This window comes from Vanessa atalanta, chromosome 28 (assembly GCF_905147765.1).
Source record: "Vanessa atalanta chromosome 28, ilVanAtal1.2, whole genome shotgun sequence".
In the NCBI taxonomy this organism is placed as follows: Eukaryota; Metazoa; Arthropoda; class Insecta; order Lepidoptera; family Nymphalidae; genus Vanessa; species Vanessa atalanta.
The window spans coordinates 3,685,320-3,704,992 of NC_061898.1; the positions used below are offsets into that span (position 1 = coordinate 3,685,320).

At 35.2% G+C, this 19,673-nt stretch overlaps 2 protein-coding genes across 2 annotated transcripts in view; one reads left to right on the forward strand and one right to left on the reverse strand.

The window, feature by feature from the left end:
* The first annotated feature begins 756 nt into the window (after window positions 1-756).
* LOC125074716 (DNA/RNA-binding protein KIN17) lies at window positions 757-6,946 on the forward strand. The gene is made up of 7 exons (XM_047686126.1): window positions 757-1,254; window positions 1,606-1,798; window positions 3,052-3,196; window positions 4,366-4,525; window positions 5,442-5,601; window positions 5,922-6,044; window positions 6,827-6,946. The coding sequence occupies exons 1-7, from the start codon at window positions 950-952 to the stop codon at window positions 6,902-6,904; spliced, it is 1,164 nt and encodes a 387-aa protein (XP_047542082.1). The 5' UTR covers window positions 757-949; the 3' UTR covers window positions 6,905-6,946.
* A 1,627-nt stretch (window positions 6,947-8,573) lies between these two features.
* The window catches only part of LOC125074711 (unextended protein-like), a 44,736-nt gene continuing 33,636 nt past the window's right edge, over window positions 8,574-19,673 (reverse strand). Inside the window, exons 5-14 of the mRNA XM_047686122.1 lie at window positions 16,997-17,168; window positions 15,731-15,922; window positions 14,134-14,277; window positions 13,928-14,065; window positions 13,365-13,507; window positions 13,141-13,267; window positions 12,194-12,323; window positions 11,277-11,373; window positions 10,689-10,757; window positions 8,574-9,895 (exon numbers count right to left, since the gene is read on the reverse strand). Of these exons, the coding sequence (XP_047542078.1) occupies window positions 9,797-9,895; window positions 10,689-10,757; window positions 11,277-11,373; window positions 12,194-12,323; window positions 13,141-13,267; window positions 13,365-13,507; window positions 13,928-14,065; window positions 14,134-14,277; window positions 15,731-15,922; window positions 16,997-17,168 (1,311 nt within the window). The 3' untranslated portion in view covers window positions 8,574-9,796. The remainder of the gene's footprint in view (window positions 9,896-10,688; window positions 10,758-11,276; window positions 11,374-12,193; window positions 12,324-13,140; window positions 13,268-13,364; window positions 13,508-13,927; window positions 14,066-14,133; window positions 14,278-15,730; window positions 15,923-16,996; window positions 17,169-19,673) is intronic.

Sequence of the window (19,673 nt, forward strand, 5' to 3'; positions counted from 1 at the left end):
AAAAAAAATACATAACCTTTAGTAACATAAAGTTTTAATTTCTTCCAATAACGCTAAAAAATTTAAAATAGAGCATAAAATTAACAAAAGAAAGTTTTGAATATTGCTTTATATTGGATAATTATGACAAAATTAAAAATCAATACGTTAAAAACAATTTGTAGCAGAAGTTAAATATGTGTAATCGCCCTTAAACCAAATACATATTCAAGGCATCTTTAATATTAGAGGATATTAAAATCAGAGATGTTATGAAATTCCGAACCGCAACTGAAACTATTGGATATCCGAAATAAAAATATATCCATAACCGTAACCGCTACAAAACTATATATTATAATTTGATTTTTGCATAGTGTTATACTTAAAGAAAGTGGCTAGTTGTATTTAAAATTATTAGCTTTATATGAGTATACCTAATACTAAATAATAGCCTGTTAATAAATTCAAATGAATATCTCGTAATTTTTTCTTTTACAATTACTAAATAATTTAATATAGGTAACTGAAACTAACCGAAGCAATTGGATAATCTAAATAATTTCTTATCCGTATCCGTAAACTGGTAAAGTATTATTGATATATCCGTATCAATATTCAAATCCAAAATGACATATCCATACATCATATCCATACATCAAAACATAGTCGTTGTATACTCTGTGTTAATACTAACAATTGCAACACTTTATGACATTAGAGACTTGACAGTGACATTCGTGTATTTTCTTTTTATCGTTTGTGTTGTGTTGAGAAGTTAAATTAAGTTTTATTAATTATAAATTTCAATAAATAAAAACAGTGTATTAGACATAATAAAGTTTAACGATATATGTTAAAAAAAAAAACCAAACAAACTGCTATCAATTTAGTTTTATAAAAACAACAGCGTTAAATATAGTGTAAAATATATTTTTTCTAAGTTAGTAAAAAATAAATAAAATCAAAAATGGGAAAAGCAGAGGTAGGAACTCCGAAGTACATGGCGAACAAAATGAAAGCAAAAGGGCTCCAGAAGCTCCGCTGGTACTGCCAGATGTGTCAGAAGCAATGTCGTGATGAAAACGGGTTCAAATGCCACACAATGTCGGAGTCACATCAGAGACAGCTATTGCTATTCGCTGACAATGCTTCCAAGTACATCGACGAGTTCTCCAGGGAGTTTAGTGATGGTTACCTTGAATTATTAAAGCGTCAATTCGGAACTAAACGGGTACACGCGAACAAGGTTTACCAGGATTACATAGCCAATCGGTAAATACCTTTACACGTCCTGCCTGACTGAATACTACTAATGGAGTGTACATTACAATTAATTACATTTAGGGTGTGTAAAAATTAATGGTGTGTTTTTTATGATGTCCGCATGCAGGGTTAAAAACTTCACGATAAAGTTGCTCGCTATGCTGTCAATTAAGTATCAAGTAACTCACAACGTCACAATTTATCTTATTTTACAATCTCTAAGTTATAACATATTTAAATTTGTGACAATTGGTGAAACTATCTCTAGACAAAATTTCAACTAAATCGGTTCAGGGATTTAATTAAATTACTTTTGTTGAAACATTTTTATATATAAAATATTCATTTCTAATATTTCAGCGATCACTTACACATGAACGCCACACAATGGGAGACGCTGACAGAGTTTGTGAAGTGGCTCGGTAGAGAGGGCAAGTGCACCGTTGATGAAACAGAAAAGGGATGGTTCGTCACCTACGTTGACAGAGACCCCGCTACAATTGCCGCACAACAGGCCAAAGTTAAGAAAGAGAAGCTCGATAAAGATGACCAGGTACTAACAATGTATATGTCCAATTTTATATTTACTAATGCTATATGTAATATCTTACAATTTAAAGTCAATAATCATAATCCACCCCTGGTGGGAGATCGCCACTTTTGCAAAAATTGAAAAAAATTGTTAAATACGTAATAAGTGTCCTGAAGCTACCCTTTACTTGGTGAAATAACCGTAACCCATAGTGTCCGTAAGATAGTTTGAGTGTCATTATGGTTTTGGCGCGAATGACGGCGACGTTTCGAGAATGTCAAAGGTTTAAATGCTTATTATGACAAATTGCATTTACGCAAAAGTGACAGTCTCGCACCAGGAAAGCGATATGTCTGCTCTTAAAAATATATTCAAATAATTAAATAAAACTTCATAACTTGTAAAGAGATAACTACTATGATAACTTTGATGTCATAGATTCCCGATTATGATATATAATATGCGTCTGTCCTAATGGTATATGTCTCGATAACTTAATTTTAATGTACTTTTAAAGTTCCTGGAATTTTGCAGCCATTCAAAACGTAAATGTTATAAAAAATACCATTATTTTCCTATATAACTATTGAGATGAGATGTGCGTACTATTAAAACTTCTTTGATGTAACAATGTATATGCTACTACTAAAGGTTCACAGCATTGTTAAAAGTTTTCAATCGTTATTTTAGAAGAATCAATAAGATATGTTTATATTGCTAAACAAAATCTAAAAATTTTAAATTTACATATATGTATTTAAGAGTATCAGTTTTAATACATTTAACATATAAGTCTCTTAGTCTTTTTACTATTAACTATTTGTTTATAAAATAATAATGTACAATTTATAATATTTATTGTTCACATCAAGAGATATTGGAAGCTTTCTTTTAAAAAAAATTCAAAAAATTGTCATTAGAAATTAATACTATATTGCTTTGTAAATATAAGATTGATCATTTATATGAACAAAGAATAGAAATGGTCCAAGAATATATCCTTGTGGAATCCCCGTATTTGCCCCGGGAAATTTTGAGGCATTTATATCTAATTTCAATTGCTTAGGTTTGACATCAAAGATCGAGTGTGGCTTCCTTATCGCCGTATTCACGTAGCTTCCTGGCTAAGGTTTCATGTTGCACGCAATCGAATGCCTTAGAAAAGTCGTAAAATTTTCCTAAACCATCCTGTGACTCCTCCCTTTAGGGCTGTAGAGTGGACATGACAATAAATTAAGAACAACCTAAAATCATGTATTATGATTTATTTACAGGAAAGAATGTTGGAATTTATCCAACGGCAAGTGGAGAAGGGTAAAAAAGAATCTACTCAAGGGGAAACATCGTATACAGAGTTCAAAAGAGAGAGCAGCCAAGAGAGACTCACATTGAATCTCAACTTGAAACGGAAACCTGAAGGTAAGAATCTCTATTATTATAATTCTATCGGTTAAGGTACACCTGAAGCATCCGATCGCATTAAAGATTTCGGAACTTATTCTTGTTGTTAATGTTTTTCCATTGTGTTCTGATTGATTAACACGACAAGTAGCAGAATTACAAATTAGTACTTAGTACAGCAACAGCCTGTAAATTTCCCACTGCTGGGCTAAGGCCTCCTCTCCCTTTGTGGAGGTTTGCAGCTTATTCAACAACGCTGCTCCACACTCCTGGATACTATCCAATTCAATGAAATGCAGGTTTCCTCACGATGTTTTTCCTTCACCGCCGAGCACGAGATGAATTACAAACACAAATTAAGCACATGAAAATAAACATTAGTTAAAATGCACACGTTCTAACCACTGGGCCATCTCGGCTCATTACAAATTGCGATTATTTTATTAAATTAATATCTCCATGGACGTGTTGTTCGTGCCTGTCATCTTTTGATTCACGATTTTTTTAATTTTATGTAACAATAATACTTTTAATTTCTTTACTATGACGATTGTTGAGTTCTTAGTTTCTAATCAAAGACAACGAGATTTAGACATAGACAATTTTACTATTTTTTCTTACTAATGATAAAAATAAAGAATTTCAATCAGCATTACTACAAGCTTTAATGGAACCTCAATCTTGTACTATTTTGTGTTACTTAACACTAGTACCCTATTATCCTCACACGCAGGCGATAAATAGGCGTTTATATTTGTATAGCCCATTCAAATGGAAGTAGGAAAAAAGATAAACAAATCTTAGATTTACGTATTTCATGCGATTTGCTAATAACTCGGCTATATTGTGCACCTCGAAGAGTTTATTATTAATATATATTTATTTATAATACAACACTATTGCACTTAACTACTTATTTCTACTTTAATTTGACTTCCAAAATTCCGATAACAGTTTCGTCGACGTTCAAAACGCCATTTACTAGCAAACGCATAGTGAATATCATAGATTAATCGAGCTCTCGACCAATGATATCGCGTCAATTTGCTGTCAAATGTTGTTTATTTTACCTTTTACCTGTTATTTTCACTTACCATCAGATATCCAAAATGATGGTCCGCATACCTATTAAAAAAAAACCCACCTAAACATAAAGAATGATACTAAAAGTCTCAATATTATCTCAGTTATTGTAGATATAAAGCCGGATCCATTGACGAAGACAGCATTCAATTCCAAAGTGAAGGAAGAGTCGACGACCAAGAAACCAAAGACGGAGAAGAGCAAACAATCCGCCTTGGACGAAATAATGGCGATGCAGGAACGTGCGAAAGAGAAAGCGAATAGGTTAGTCAAGATACTGAGTTCACATCGGTTATAGCGGCCGTTCCACTAGCCAACTTCGGCAGTGTTGTTGTGGTCAAATGTTTGTGCGAACAAAGGTGCACATTGTTTTTCTTCTCAGAGACAAATTTAATGTTAATACTAACAATTTCTCACGTCACGAATACGTCATCAAGTTCGGATGCTACTATGTCATGTCCCCTGTGCTAATTTGAAAGGGCATGGACATCTTATCCTTAGAAACAAAAAATAAAAAAATAGAGTATTTTTTTATGATGCACGCGCACACAATGAACTAGATTTAATATATTTTTTTAATATTGGTGCTTTTAATTCTATTCTTAGTTAACCTTCGAATATTTCAGCAATTAATCTGATTTAGTCATAATTTTTGAACCATTTTTGATTTATTTTAGCGTGCAACAATGGGGTCAACATATAGGCTGCTTATAAGGGCAAATTAAAAATAATAGAATAAAAAAAATTAGTTGCTAACTAAACCGCCGATTGAGTATCAGGTCGCTCGAAATAGACAAGTTCATACCTTTTATTTTTATTAAAAATAAGTAAATTTTTATTATTTTATTGTATTTCATTATTGATACGCTGAAGGTGTAGAACTTTTACGTGCAACCACCTTGTTTTTCTTATTATTTAAGATATACGTATATTACAAATAATTCCATTTTTGACGAAAATACTTCAAGATCTTGAATACAACTCAATATTAACCCCCCCCCCCGCCCCCTCAGAGGCTAAAAATATAGCCTATTTTCGTCCTATCATGATCGGTTTAATGTCACCTTTATAGGCACCATTAATTTTCGTTGAATTTTGAGACACTGTTTATATACAGGCAGACAACGTCGGCCAGGTTATACTGGTAATTGTTTTTCAGAGGAAATGTTTATATTTACAGAAAAGACTATTGGCTGACCGAAGGAATAATAGTGAAGATAGTCACGAAGTCCCTCGGAGACAAGTTCTACAAGCGTAAGGCGGTCGTCGAGAGGGTCGTCGACAAGTACGCTGCGCACGTGAAGCTCACCGATGAACCCGTTAAACTCAAACTAGATCAGGTAAGCCTATTCTCACTGGGCAAACTCATTACATGTTTCCCTTATATCTCGGGGGGGGGGGGGGGCGTATGTGTGACCCACCGTTGCCCAGGACACTAGAATTCCCACTAAAAAACCAGCGGTACCCTCTCTGTCTCTTCGGCGAGCGTCACTGGATCGCTTTCGCATGCTACCGTGACGTAGATCAGGTAAGCAGGCATCGACTTACTAATCTTAACTTAACTTGAACCCCCAAGGCTATTTATTAAGGCAACTCCCTAACGACGAACCCGTGTGCGAAAGCTAGTATATAAATATACGTTTGGTTGTCTGATCTTCAGAACCATGTGGAAACCGTGATCCCGTCCCCGGGCCGCGCCGTCCGGTTCGTGAACGGCGCCTACCGCGGCCAGACCGGCCTGCTGAAGGCGCTCAACACTGACGAATTCTGCTGTGACGTCGAGGTCAGTTGCACGGTTATTTTTAGGAATTTCGAAACTTACGACAGGTTTTGTTTTGATTTAATTTCATTGCTAACTGCAAGTCACTCACGCCAAACATAGTAGCGCCAAAATGATGAGGTATTTTTAAAAGTTTTTTTTTTTTAATATCAAAAAGGTCATGTCATTAGTTCAGTTAGAATTGTGAATTTGTCGATAAGAATTTCCTTATACAGCCGTTTTCTAATTATCCAGTACCTTCTTTCTCTCGTAATTATCTAATCGTAACAATTTAGTAAATCGCAATCAAGAATCCTCTTTATTTTTCTGCACATCGAAAGCTGGAGCTCTTCAAAATTAGACCATGACCGAATTTTTATGTGCAGCTACCGTCCCATAATCGCTGTTACAAAAATCGGCTTACGCTATTAATATATAAGATTTGACATTAAATTCAATTTGAATAGTCTATGGTAGAAACATGGATTCGCGGAAAATTGGCGTTTTAAATGTCGGTGAATTTTTGTATCGGATTTTGTTTAAGTATAATTAAATTGGATATAATTCGTTCTTAGAAAAGTTCTTCATGGTGCGTAATATAGTTGAGTTATCAGAATATGTGATCCATCTAAAGATTATTCTTTGCTTCCTTTGATAGCCTTTTGACACAGACGTACAAAGTTTACGGACACACAAACGTACAAAAATAGTGTCTGTTTCGGTTTAAGCAACTTGTAAATAGACTCATTTAAATGAAAAGGGTATTTTTAACAGACGGACACTTCAGTTTATATTATTTATTACAGATTTCCGAGGGATTGCTCACGGGGAGATTGGTTAAAGGCGTTCAATATGAAGACATCAGCAAATTGGCGACGTTATGAAGATTTCTAATGAAAATAATAATAAAGTTTATTGTTAAACTATATTTTGTTTCATAATTTTTTATTGTTGGCAATACCAAACGGTATTGCTATATATTTAAGTTATATGAGTAATTACAGGCCCATTTTTATACTTAGATTTTTGAGAAAAATATTTTAAATTAACATTTCGTATGTTTATGTACTGATACTATTTTTCATAGTTAGCTAGTCGATTGTATCAGAGGTCGATCGATAATTAATTGATATGGGAATAACACTTACACAGATTTACGATTATTCGTGAACATTCTGGAACTTTGAAAGGATGTAGTAATCGCCGAATAAGTCAATACTTATTCTGATAATTCTGGGTTAGATTCTTTAGTATACGAAAGGCTTCTATATAAGTTAAAAGAATAGGGTTTTAAAGTGAATTCAAAGAGCTTAAAGAGTGTTTATTAAGGAATCAATATTATTTGGATCTGGTACCCCACAAGGATCAAATTTAGGACCTTTTCTTTTTCTAGTATATATAAATGATTCTTCCAGTCTACCTTAAAGGTATTTGTGAAATTTAAGTAGACGGAACGAAATCTAAGTATGATAGTGTATTAGTGTAATTTTTACCCAATCTTCTATTAAGAGAGCAAAACTAAAATATAGTATAACACAAAAATGATCTTTATGTATTTGTTGTTACAATGTTTTCGGTATCTCATTCGATTCGAATGAGATAAAAAAATCAGTGAAATCATTTATCGAACCCAACAGGAAGACTCAGCGGTAGAAAAGTTATACAACTAAATACTATTTATACAGCTTGCTAGTATATTTTGGTTATATTTACAGTATTGTCTTATGGCATATTTGTATATTCAAGTAAACTTTACGATAAAACGTTTTTGAATCTTCAATATTTAAACTGCCACAGTTTCGGAAAGCAGCAAATGTAGTCGAATTTCCTGAACATTAGGCTTAAATTCTCGTTCAACTTTATGCAACCACTTAAAGTAGTTATAAGCACTCAATATAAAAAAATATCTATTCGAAATATACTCTATTCCAACCATAACAGGAGAAAAGCCAAATAAATAGTATTTGACAGCAAATTGAAGCGATATCATTGGTTAAGAACTTAATTCATCCATGATATTCACTATGGATTTGCGAAATAATGGCGTTTTGAACATCGACGAAACTGTTATCGGAATTTTGGAGGTAAAATTAAAGTGGATATAAGTAGTTAAGTGTAATAGTGTTGTATTATAAATAAAGATATATTAATCATAAACTCTTCGTGGTGCACGATATAGCTGAGTTATTAGCAAATCGCATGAAATACGTAAATCTAAGGTTTGTTTATCTTTATTCCTACTTCGATTGGAATAGACTTTGATTTGCAACACTTCGTAATTGAAAACAAAGTGTTTGGTCTACGTTACTACTAAGGAATATATAAGGAAAAGAAAAACTTCATTGCACCATATATATATATTTATTATAAATGTGACATTGTAAAACCGTATATTTGGTACAGAATAAATATATTTAAACACCTTTTTAAATAACGTTAAAATACGAATGTTAAAGTTTAAAATATTCGAAATTTAAAATTACATTGACAGCTGTCACGTTGTCAATCAATGTTGCCGTAAAACTACGATTACTCATAAAAGGTTAAAAAATACTTAGCAGGTAGATTGGGATTTCTAAACGGAAGAGCACCGGTGTTTTTTTTTTTTAATATAATAAGGCACGACTTGGACAAGGAACACAGTGCACTCAGACATTATATAATTTAATCTAATCTATAAAAGAATCAACAATGTAATAATGATGTTCTTATAAATGTTTTGATAAAAATAGATTTATCTAGAATTGCACGATTTTTTAAATCACTTTGTGATTATAACACGAGGCGTAATATATTAAAAAGTACAGGTTATAAAAGAGCAACGTCATTTAAAAAATGAACGAATGGATGACAAATTTAAAGATGGACCGAATTTGTACGATTGAATCTTTTTTTATAATCTATAGTAACATTCATATACTACAATTATCTCATATACTATATAAATTGCGTAAACAACAATTAGCAATGTATAAAAAATGTAAATTAAACACGTAATTAGGGATGTGGCGACATGTTTGCGTTTCCAACAAAAAAATTGTTAATAAGATTCGACAGATACAAAAATGCTAAAAAAAAGGACATTTTAAGGGCTTATACACGTTGGGCCAACATTTGTCATTGGCGCTGACTGACCAGCCACGTTTCAAAGAGTTGTCGCTCTATGCCTATGCGCTATTAAGGGATACTGATATTGTTCAAGAGCTTATATCTTCATATAGCTGATGATATTCATTAATATTAGGAAATTTAATTATTTGTTTTTTTTTTTTTTAACTCATTAAGCATAGATTCGTGTTATTATATCTCTCGTATAATACGCGCTGTATAAATAGTTATTAGACATTGCTAACCAATGCCGAATGAAGAACGCCAAGGTGTTCACTTGTCAATTATGATCCAACCCAACGTTGGCCTAACTTGTTGGCCAAAAGTGTACTGGTTTTGTATTTTGGATTAAAATTATTTTACAATATTTCATAATAGTGTGTGATGTTTTTGAATTTTACAGATGATTAAAACGCAAAAAACGTCTCACGCAAACAGTGGCAAACGAATGTTGCCATATAAAACACGAAATAAGTACTGTAATCTCCTAAGCCTACTCCTAAAGCTAAATTGTTAACGCAACAAATGCATATTAAATACTAACAGAAAAAACTTTAAACTTACGTAAAATTGAAAAATATTTTATACGATATTAAGCTTTCACCGCGAAATTGTCATAAATTGTAGTTATGGCAGTGTTGCCTGTCGTCTTCTAATATTTTTTAGTTTTACTTCTTGAGGAGTTTCTCTTCTTCAGGATTTTTCTCGAACTTGCCGCGAGCTTTGAATTTGGAGTTGGTGTTTGGGCTGGCTGATATTGGTGGTGACTGAAATAAAAAAAAATATATAATTTAAATTATTCGGCAATACATTTTACAATAACAATGCTTTCAGCGTAGAATCCGTCGTTACTTGTTTGCTACATAGATAAATAAATATCGAACAACATCACATACATTACTCTGATCCCAATGTAAGTAGCTAAAGCACTTGTGTTATGGAAAATAAGAAGTAACGACGGCACCACAGACACCCAGACCCGAGACATCATAGAAAACTAATGAACTTTTTCTCCATCGACTCGGCCGGGAATCGAACCAGGGACCTCGGAGCGGCGTACCCATGAAAACCGGTGTACACACTACTCGACCACGGAGGTCAGAACCATATAGAAATTATTTTCTAACGCTTCTTCGTCCGAGTACTGCCATTTTTGGTATACTTTGATAAAGTTGCTATCAATTCTCTTAGCGAGCGGACCACACTTTGTTTATTCATAATAATAATCATTATATCACACAACGATACCTACCTTTAATCGTTAATATCTAGTTTTAGGAACGTCCGTCTGATGGCATGAAAAACAAATATTTATTTTAATTATCAAAACATCGAATAAACGCTCGTTACGTCAAATTTAAATTTAAAGCGAAGCGAAACTACGAAGCGCAGCTACTTCTGCTAACAAAAACCTTCTTCAAAACGCGCTGTATCTTCTAGTATAAGTTTCATCTATATTGGTCTAGTAGTTCAGATACATATAAATCTCAAGTTATATATATTGGATTGCCACTAGTATATATAAAAATATATTAATACAGTATGTATCAATGATGTTACCTGTTTAGACGGCGATTTCTCGTTTTGATTTTCAACGATCTCATCGAGTTTGTCGCCCTCACGGAGTAACTGGAAGATAGAAATATTTTAATACGCTATCGTTATGTACTCGAACCGCCTCAAGTTTGGAACTTGGGACACCAGTGCCTCGTAAAACTCGTAATGGTTGGTCCTGCACCTGATTTCCCTGTTATGTTGGTAGGCTGACAGGCAAATGGACCAATTGAGGGTAAGTGGTCACTACACCCAAAAGATTGGCGCCGCAATTAAAGGAAAATACATTACTAATGTACCACCAACCAAACTTTTACATCACCAATATGTCTAAAGTTACACTGGCTCACTCACCCTTCAAAAAGGAACATAACAACAGAAAGTATTGCTGCTCGGCGGTATAGTGCCGGTTGATTGGGTGGTACCCACCCATAAAGGCTTGCACAGAGCCCTACCACTAATAAGACTTGACTTGACCGATAACACGTGGCCAACCGAATTGGAACCGGCAATCTTCATCACGATACACTGACTCTGCGCACTGGAACATCTCGACTGTTTTATAAATGTAAAATAAGGATTTGAAATGGTTACCTTATCAACTTCCGGCTCGATCTGCTCGTTGGTGCCCCCCTTGTTGAGGGCGCCCTTCTCCATCAACGTAGCGCGCTTGGCCGCTAAGTACATTGATCTGAAATACGTATCGATCGATTTTAAATTAAGCCCATTTTAATTTAAAATAATCATAACTAGTTACCGTCTACATATGAAGGGGGGGGGGGGGGGGGGTGTTAATAATTCTTTATTTTTAATTTGCTCATAAATTTACATACATACATTACATTTAACAGCCTGTAAATTTCCCACTGCTGGGCTAAGGCCTATCCCTTTGAGAAGAAGGGTTGGAGCATATTCCACCACGTTGCTCCAATGCGGGTTGGTGGAATACACATGTGGCATAATTTCGTTGATATTAGACGCAGGTTGCAATGCAGGTTTCCTCACGATGTTTCCCTTCACCGCCGAGCACGAGATGAATTATAAAAACAAATTAAGCGCATGAAAATTCAGTGGTGCTTTCCTGGGTTTGAACCCGAAATCATCGGTTAAGATGTACGCGTTCTAACCACTTCGCTCAACTTTCCAAAAATTTACATTTATTGGACCAAATTTTGGTCAACGTTTGAACAATAATCTTTACCAGTCTTAACAGCTTTACACTGCTTAAGGAAAGCTTGAAGTGATTGTTAAATTACTTTATAATAAATAAATATTATAATTGACATTTATACTTATATACACATACATTTTACTACAGAAGTTTCGATAACATTTTCGTTGACGTTTAAAACGCCATTTTTTTGCAAATCCTTAATGAAGATCACGTCAATTCGCTGTCAAATGTTGTTTATTTGGCTTTTGTCTATATACTAATAATATTTGTTACGTAGTTAACGAATACCACAGATTTAGACGTCATGTCAATCCAAGGTCAAGCTTCTGTTACATGCCTTTTGATGGTGAGGTAGTACAGCTCGGCGATGGCGCGCACGGAGTAGTCCGGCACGAAGGTGTGACGCAGCATGGAGTCCATGTTCAGATTCTGCAGCGAGCCCAGCGTGGACGGCGCGGGTGACTCGGCTGGAAGGAGAAAATTTAAAGTATAGTGACTGCCTGTAATTGTCACCCTAATTGTGACCTGAGAAGGTCAGAAGGTCTTCGAGAACCAATTGTGGAGGTTAGGAGCTTATTCCCTGATACCCCAATAGGTATAGGTTAATACAAATGTCGCCAATTTTCACTAAACATATGCAGGTTTCCTCACAATGTTTGTACCTAAATATTCGTTTGAGTTTAAGGTGTTAAAACCAATAAGCTGTTTCGGCTCGCAAATTGTAACATGTATATTTGAACGCGATGGACTCAAAAACTACCTGAACGTATTCTCGTACGGCTTTCGCTTATGAACGGGGCGATTAATGAAGCAGGTTTAAGTGTATAATTCATTATGCTTTTGTATAAATCAGCCAAGATGGCGTAATGGTTAATGCGTGCATCTTAACCGATGATTACGGGTTCAAACTCAGACAAGCACAACTGAATTTTCATGTGCTTAATTTATATTACATCTCGTGCTTGTTGTAGGAAAACATAGTGATGAAACCTGCAAGTGACTAATACCAACAAAATTCCGCCCCATATCTATCCACCAACCTGCATTTGGGCAGTATGGTTGAATATGCTCCGAACCTTCTCCTCAAAGGGAGAGGAGGTCTTAAACCAGCAATGGGGAATTTACAGGCTTGTAACTTTGTTTAAATTAACGACTATGTGTTTGTTAATAGATTTCACGCTTATCTTTATCTAATATGTATAAATTACTTTCATAGAATTATATGTTTGTTAACTAATTTGATTCGTTTTTGTCATAAATAATTAGTGAATCAATTGAACTAACCGAGACCGACGTTCTGAGTCAACGCCTGCACTCCAAAGTACGTGAACGGTCCAGCTTCGAACACCAGGTTCTCCCGCCCCACCGTCACCTCTACACGACCCTCTAGAATCAGCACGAAGTAATCCACCTGGAAAAAGGAGGAAGGGATTTTTGTCGTTTAAAATGCCAGATCGGGAAATAAAATTCACATGAGACAGGAAAAGTTACGTCAAATCCCAACTCACCGATTTTCCCTCCTGGAAGACGTATCTCTTGGGATCGTTCTTGTCCTCGTCACCTCGGAGCTTGATGTGCTGGATGACGTCTTGCTTGAGCAGACGACGCAGCACCGTCTCCGAGATCATATCCGCACGGAACGGATCGACACCTATTATCGAAAGCAATTTTATTTATAAAATTAAATCAATGTCGTTAGACGTCCATAGCGCAAAGTCGCAAGTCTATCCTGATCTTTTGGGCTATTGTCGTCCCCACTCCAAAAACAAGTTTTAAGCTTAATCGGAGGGGTAAATAGGAACATTACTAATTCCTTAAAATAGTGCTACTTTACTTAAAAAAAGAATCTCCCATATTTAAAGAGGCACCTTAATCAGCTCCGTACCCCACTTGCAAAAATGAGTTACATACACACGTGACAAATTTTTACATTGGAGCAGCGTGGGGGATTAAGCTGCAACATCCCAATGCTGGGCAAGTCTTCTCAAAAGGAGGAACTTTAGCCTAGAATTGGAGTGGTATTTACAGACTAGCGAGTAGTTTTAACGGAACAATGAGAGGGGCGACTGACTGGTGCTGAGGAACTGGAAGGTGGCGAGCACGAGCTGCGGCGACACGTGCACGCGCTGGTGCTGGTGGCCGGCGAACGACGCGATGTCGTGCAGCTTGTTCATGGGCCGCATCAGCCGCTTCTTGGTGCGGTTGTCGCCTGCGGACGTGGACCAGGTTATTATACCTCGTTTTCGGGCTTTTTAAAAGATATAACTCGGTACTCACTGATGACGTCACTCTCGTCGACGATCTCCGCCTGGATCATCTCTTCGATGACGTCCTCCAGCGTGAGCAACCCTATCGTTTCGTATACAGGGTCACCGTCGCCCTCCTCTATACGTTGGACGAATGCCATATGTCCTTTGTGACCTAAAAAAAAAATAAAAACATATATAATATCTATGACATTAATTGTTAAATTACGTTTAAAATACATTTTTTTTTACCAAAAGTTGATGTCAAGCATCCTAACAACTATTATAAATACGGAAGTCAGTGTCTTATGGTACGTTTGAACCCAGTACCACCACCGCCAACCACGAGACTACGCATAGAAATAATACCTTTTGGCAATTTTCAGACGAACTTATATCTACAAAATTATATGGAATACTGGTTCAGGGGGGCGGGGCTCAGGTATTAAGTTTTTTTAATGTTCTTTTCTGTGTGTGCAAATTTTCATGATAATCGATTATCAATCTCACTTTCCGATCCAAAATATTAGTAATGATATCGTGTCCGGTGAGTTTCGTCTCCGTTCTAACAGAATAACTAATCGGTGTGTCCAATGGCGGTTGGTTAAATTTAAAACAATATGAAAAAGCATTATCTCTGGTAACAGTAACCTCGACTTCCGCAGACGCCGCAGACGGTCTTACATAAATAAACAGGCCGACATATAAAAGATAAATCACGGCGAAACGTGCTATTTTTCATTCCAACATCTTTTGGCACGCTCCGTGATATTTTAGTAATTAGCAATTCCTTTGTATAGGGTATAAGCTTGCTTTTTTTTTTGTTTTTTCGGCACAAAGCGTGACTTTTAGGGGATGCAAAGTTTTTTATCAATTACCGAAAATATTCAAATGTTTCTTTTTTCTTTTGTTTTAATCTTTTCTTAAGGATATTATGCCAAATGAAATTGAGTTTCAAGACCTTATAATTGTTTTATTACAATTACTTATAAATGGGGGGAATAAAACAACAATATGGGAGGTAAAAATAAAAATCATATAGAAACTTTAACATCGTATTGACGCGATATCATTGGTCGAGAGCTTAAATAATCTATGATATTCAATTTAAATTCGCCAATAAAATGGATTTGAATATCGGCAAAGCCGTTATCGGAACTTTGGACGTACAATTAAAGTGGATATAAGTAGTTAAGTGTAATAGTGTTGTATTATAAGTAAAGATATATTAATCATAAACTCTTAGCAGTGCACGATATAGCTGAGTTATTAGCAAATCGCATGAAATACGTAAATCTAGGTTTGTTTATCTTTATTCCTACTTCGATTTAGATCCATTAATCAAAATCAAAATATACTTTATATCAAGTAGACTTTTACAATCACTTTTGAATCGTCATTTAACAAACTATATTAGGTAAAGCTACCACCGGTTCAGAACGTAGATTCTAAGAAGAACCGGCAAGAAACTCTAAATTTAAAAATACAGTCATGTTAGTTAAATATAATTATATATGTATGTAATATATCCTGCCTGGAAGGTCAACAAGCGTTAACTCCACGCTTTTTTATCATCTATATAATCTTGTATCGAATAATATGCCTTTTTTACCGCATGCACAACTTACCTTCCTTAAACTGCTTTAACATAACATCCAGGGTGACGTCCTCGAAGACGAAGTTGCAAGGGTTCTGGTAGTACTGGCAGAGCGTCCTCAGCGGCGTGTTGTCGTCGGGATCGACGAACGCCAGGTCCTTGATGAACAGCACCGTCACTATGTTGCCGCGGTTACCCTCGTACACCGGGATTCGGGAGTAACCTGGAGGTTTACGCCTTGATTTATACACTGTTTGGGTTCCTTTTTATAATGTATATATAGCAAGCATATAAAGGAGGCTACAATCCCCACCATTAGAATATCTTTCATAAAAATTAAATTCAAACTTATTCCTATACTTTTAATACGTTTCACATTAAAGATATTGTCGAAGAAGATCAACTGTCAATAATATTTGTTTGCTTCACAATCATATCTTCACAATCAACATATTCCGAGATCCGTCTGTTTGTAGGTCCCACTACTGGGCTTATAAATTAACAGACAAGTGTAACAGACTTTTTATCCCACATGTTTTCCTTCATCGCCGAGCACGAGACGAATTATAAACAAACATTGAACATGAAGTTTGAACGCCCCTTACCCGGATTTAAACCTGCTTTCTTCGTTTAAAATTCACGTGTTTAAAACCTGAGCCATTTAGTCAGAACATAGAGAAATAATTGTATCAATATAGCTCCACCCATTCATAGCTCTTTCACAGCGTCGGGTTATTTTTAACATTTATGAAATCACAGCTTTATGGGGTAATGTTCAGTCAGGGTACAAGGGCAGGGGTGGAGGGGGAGGTTACAGGTCAAGGATAGAACTGTATGTTACAGTTTATATATCCTTCATGTCATGAAACAACTACCATATAGTTAGACCATAAAGTTCTTGTCTGTTTGTCAAACGAATTGTTTTTTTTTTACTAATGACTGTCTTGAAGATGGTCAAATTTCGATTTGCGAAAAAAAATTAAAGTGAAAAAAAGTAGTTAAGTGTAATAGTGTTATATCATAAATAGAGATATATTAATCATAAACTCTTAGTAGTGCACGATATAGCTGAGTTATTAGCAAATCGCATGGAATACGCAAATCTAAGGTTTGTTTATCATTTTTCCTACTTCCATTGGAATAGGCTATATGTCTTTGTAGGTACAACATTAAACAGTTTTGCGCGTACTTGTACACTCCCATCCGCAATTGTCTCGTCTTGATATTGACTGAGGCCTAAATACGAAACAACATTATGATTAAATAAATAATAATATATCTGACTCCGTTCACTCACCAGATTTTACGATCTCAGTCAAAGTTTCGAAGTCCATCACACTGTTTATGGGCAACATGTAGCAGTCCTTGAGCTTGGTCATCACGTCCTTCACTGTCTTCTTGCGAAGGTCGAGAGCACCAGAGATGATGTTCACTTCTTCTTTATCCAGATCGTTCACGTGGTTAGTTACCTTGGGTTGAGAAATATACATTAGAACAAGTATCACGTTTGTTCAAAGTCCAGCTAGCTTCTTTCAATAAACTCTACTGTTTCTCTATTCGTTTATTATTTCAAATAGATAGGCTTACTGGTGAGTTTAGGGGGCCCTGGGCTAGTACTACTTAGGGGCCCACCTATATGTACACCTATATACACACCTGAATGTAGACTAGAATTAAATGAATTGAATGGGTTTTATTAAAATTAGGTGCAAATTAGGTAATTCTTTCGCATTATCGTCCCCCTTGATCCGCGGGACCCTGGGCTGAAGCCCAAAAAGCCATATAGTAGATCTGGCCCTGCTTACTGGCAAATAGAGCATCTGGTGGTAAAAAATCACCACCCATATACATGACACTGTAAAAAATATTAATCAACCCCTAACATCTTCATCAGATTTTGAAAAAGAGTAACTACTGAGTTTCTTGCCGGTTCTTCTCGGTAGAATCTACATTCCGAACGGGCGGTAGCTTTACTTTATATAGTTTGTTAAATGACGATTCAAAAGTGCTTGTAAAAGCCTACTTGAAACGCCTTGAAAACCGACGTAAGATGTTATATCCCTTGTGCCTGAATCTCCGAAAGGTTTCGAAGGAGACATGTAGTGTTGTAGACTGTTCTATGGAGTCTACAAGTTCCACTTAACCCTACCATACATTATTTTTTAAATAACTTTCAGAGATTAAGAATATAATAAAAACAATAATAATAATATATTAAGATTAATAATATATTAAGATTAATAAAAACGCCACAGAAATATGCCCAAAGGCCAGTACTTTCATCGAATATTAAGACGTACAGACATAAACTTCGGCCTTTCGTTCATAATATAAATACTAACACGTATTAATATACAAATACCTATTGAATGTAATTGTTATCTGTAAGAAAATTTTAAGTGGAACCTCATTGGACGCTGTAAAAATAATAATTCAAGGTCGAATTGTAATGAAACGCCGCTATGCATAACGTTCGACTTGAACATTTTATATTTGTGTATTAGAAGGACAAAGCAACTTTTTTTTTATAACCCTTTGTTTAGTAGCGGACGAAAGTCCATCCTTGTACATCCTTGTACGTAATTAGAGATTAATATTCTTTCCCGCCTTAATATTTATAGTTTCTACTTAGTCTATACATATAATAAAATTGGAATGTCTGTTTGTAATATTAAAATAACCGTTTTTTACTAAATGCATATGTGTACACGGTACATATACCAAAATAACATTTTTCCAATTTTTTTCCGTCGTCTGTTCGTTCCGGCTAATCTAAGAATCGGCTGGACCGATTTTGACGGAACTTTCACTGGCAGTTACTCCTTAATAAGGAGTAACTTAGGCTAGAACTATATATTTTTTGTTAAATTCAATCGCGCACAAAGTCGCGGGCACAGCTAGTATAACATAAAGTCCCTTCCCAGGTTAGAGTGGTCCAATACGAAGGTTAGGGTTATTTTAATATTAAGGTTATTATAACAGTCATATTTTAGAAGACATAAGCCATGAGTCTACATTCCTAGCACGAAAAAAATAAAATCTGTTCATGTTTTACATCCATGTAAAATATCCAGTTGTATATAAATCCTTATTGTAGCCGTGAGGAGCCATGAAATACGTCACGATCACGAGATGAGAACCGTGGATGCGATGGGCTGGAAATTTAGTACGGTGTTTACGAATTACGCAACATTTTTTGGAAAATTCATCTATAGGGAGGTAAAGTTATAATTTTACCCGTATAAAGTGGGCACGGGAGGTAACCCCCAAAAGAGGTTGGAAGAGATCTCTGCAACTGATACCTTTGCATATTTTGTAGTAACTTGTTTTTTTTTAACATTTTTGTATATTTTGTGCAATCAGAACTAAATGAATACACCCCAAAGTCTGTCCCACCGTGGATTTGACATCAATTTTTATTACTTTCTAAGTATATCTCACACAGAAAAAACACGACGACTTGATTTATCCGTATAGTTTTTCTTTATACCATCAAATCTCTTCAGAACTTCCGTGTCCTCTGTATCTTTATATAATTTGATGTATCTTCGTCTTTTTCTTTTCATATTATATCAAATCAAAATATACTTTATTTAAGTAGGCTTTTACAAGCACTTTTGAATTCACCATTCAACAAACATTCAACATCAATACTATCAACATCATACAACAAACAAGTCATTTAACAAACTATTTAAAGTAAAGCTACCACCGGTTCGGAATGTAGATTCTACCGAAACGAACCGCCAAGAAACTCAGTAGTTACTCTTTTTCAACATCTAAAAATACAGTCATGTATGTCATGTCTCATGCCTGGAAGTCAACAAGCATTAACTCCACGCTTTTTTATCATCTATATAATCTTGTATCGAATAATATGCCTCCTTTTTTTTCTTGCCAATGTATTTTTTACAAATGACTTGAATCTATGAAACGGCAAAGTTTAAAATGTCTGCGGGATTTTATTATAGAAA

What these genes read in the sequence shown, in the direction of transcription:
- LOC125074716 (XM_047686126.1), top strand. Translation starts at nt 950, where the DNA reads ATGGGAAAAGCAGAGGTAGGAACTCCGAAGTACATGGCGAACAAAATG. An exon ending in CAGGATTACATAGCCAATCG is followed by an intron (nt 1,255 to 1,605) that starts GTAAATACCTTT and finishes CTAATATTTCAG; the next exon opens with CGATCACTTACACATGAACG. An exon ending in TTAAACTCAAACTAGATCAG is followed by an intron (nt 5,602 to 5,921) that starts GTAAGCCTATTC and finishes TCTGATCTTCAG; the next exon opens with AACCATGTGGAAACCGTGAT.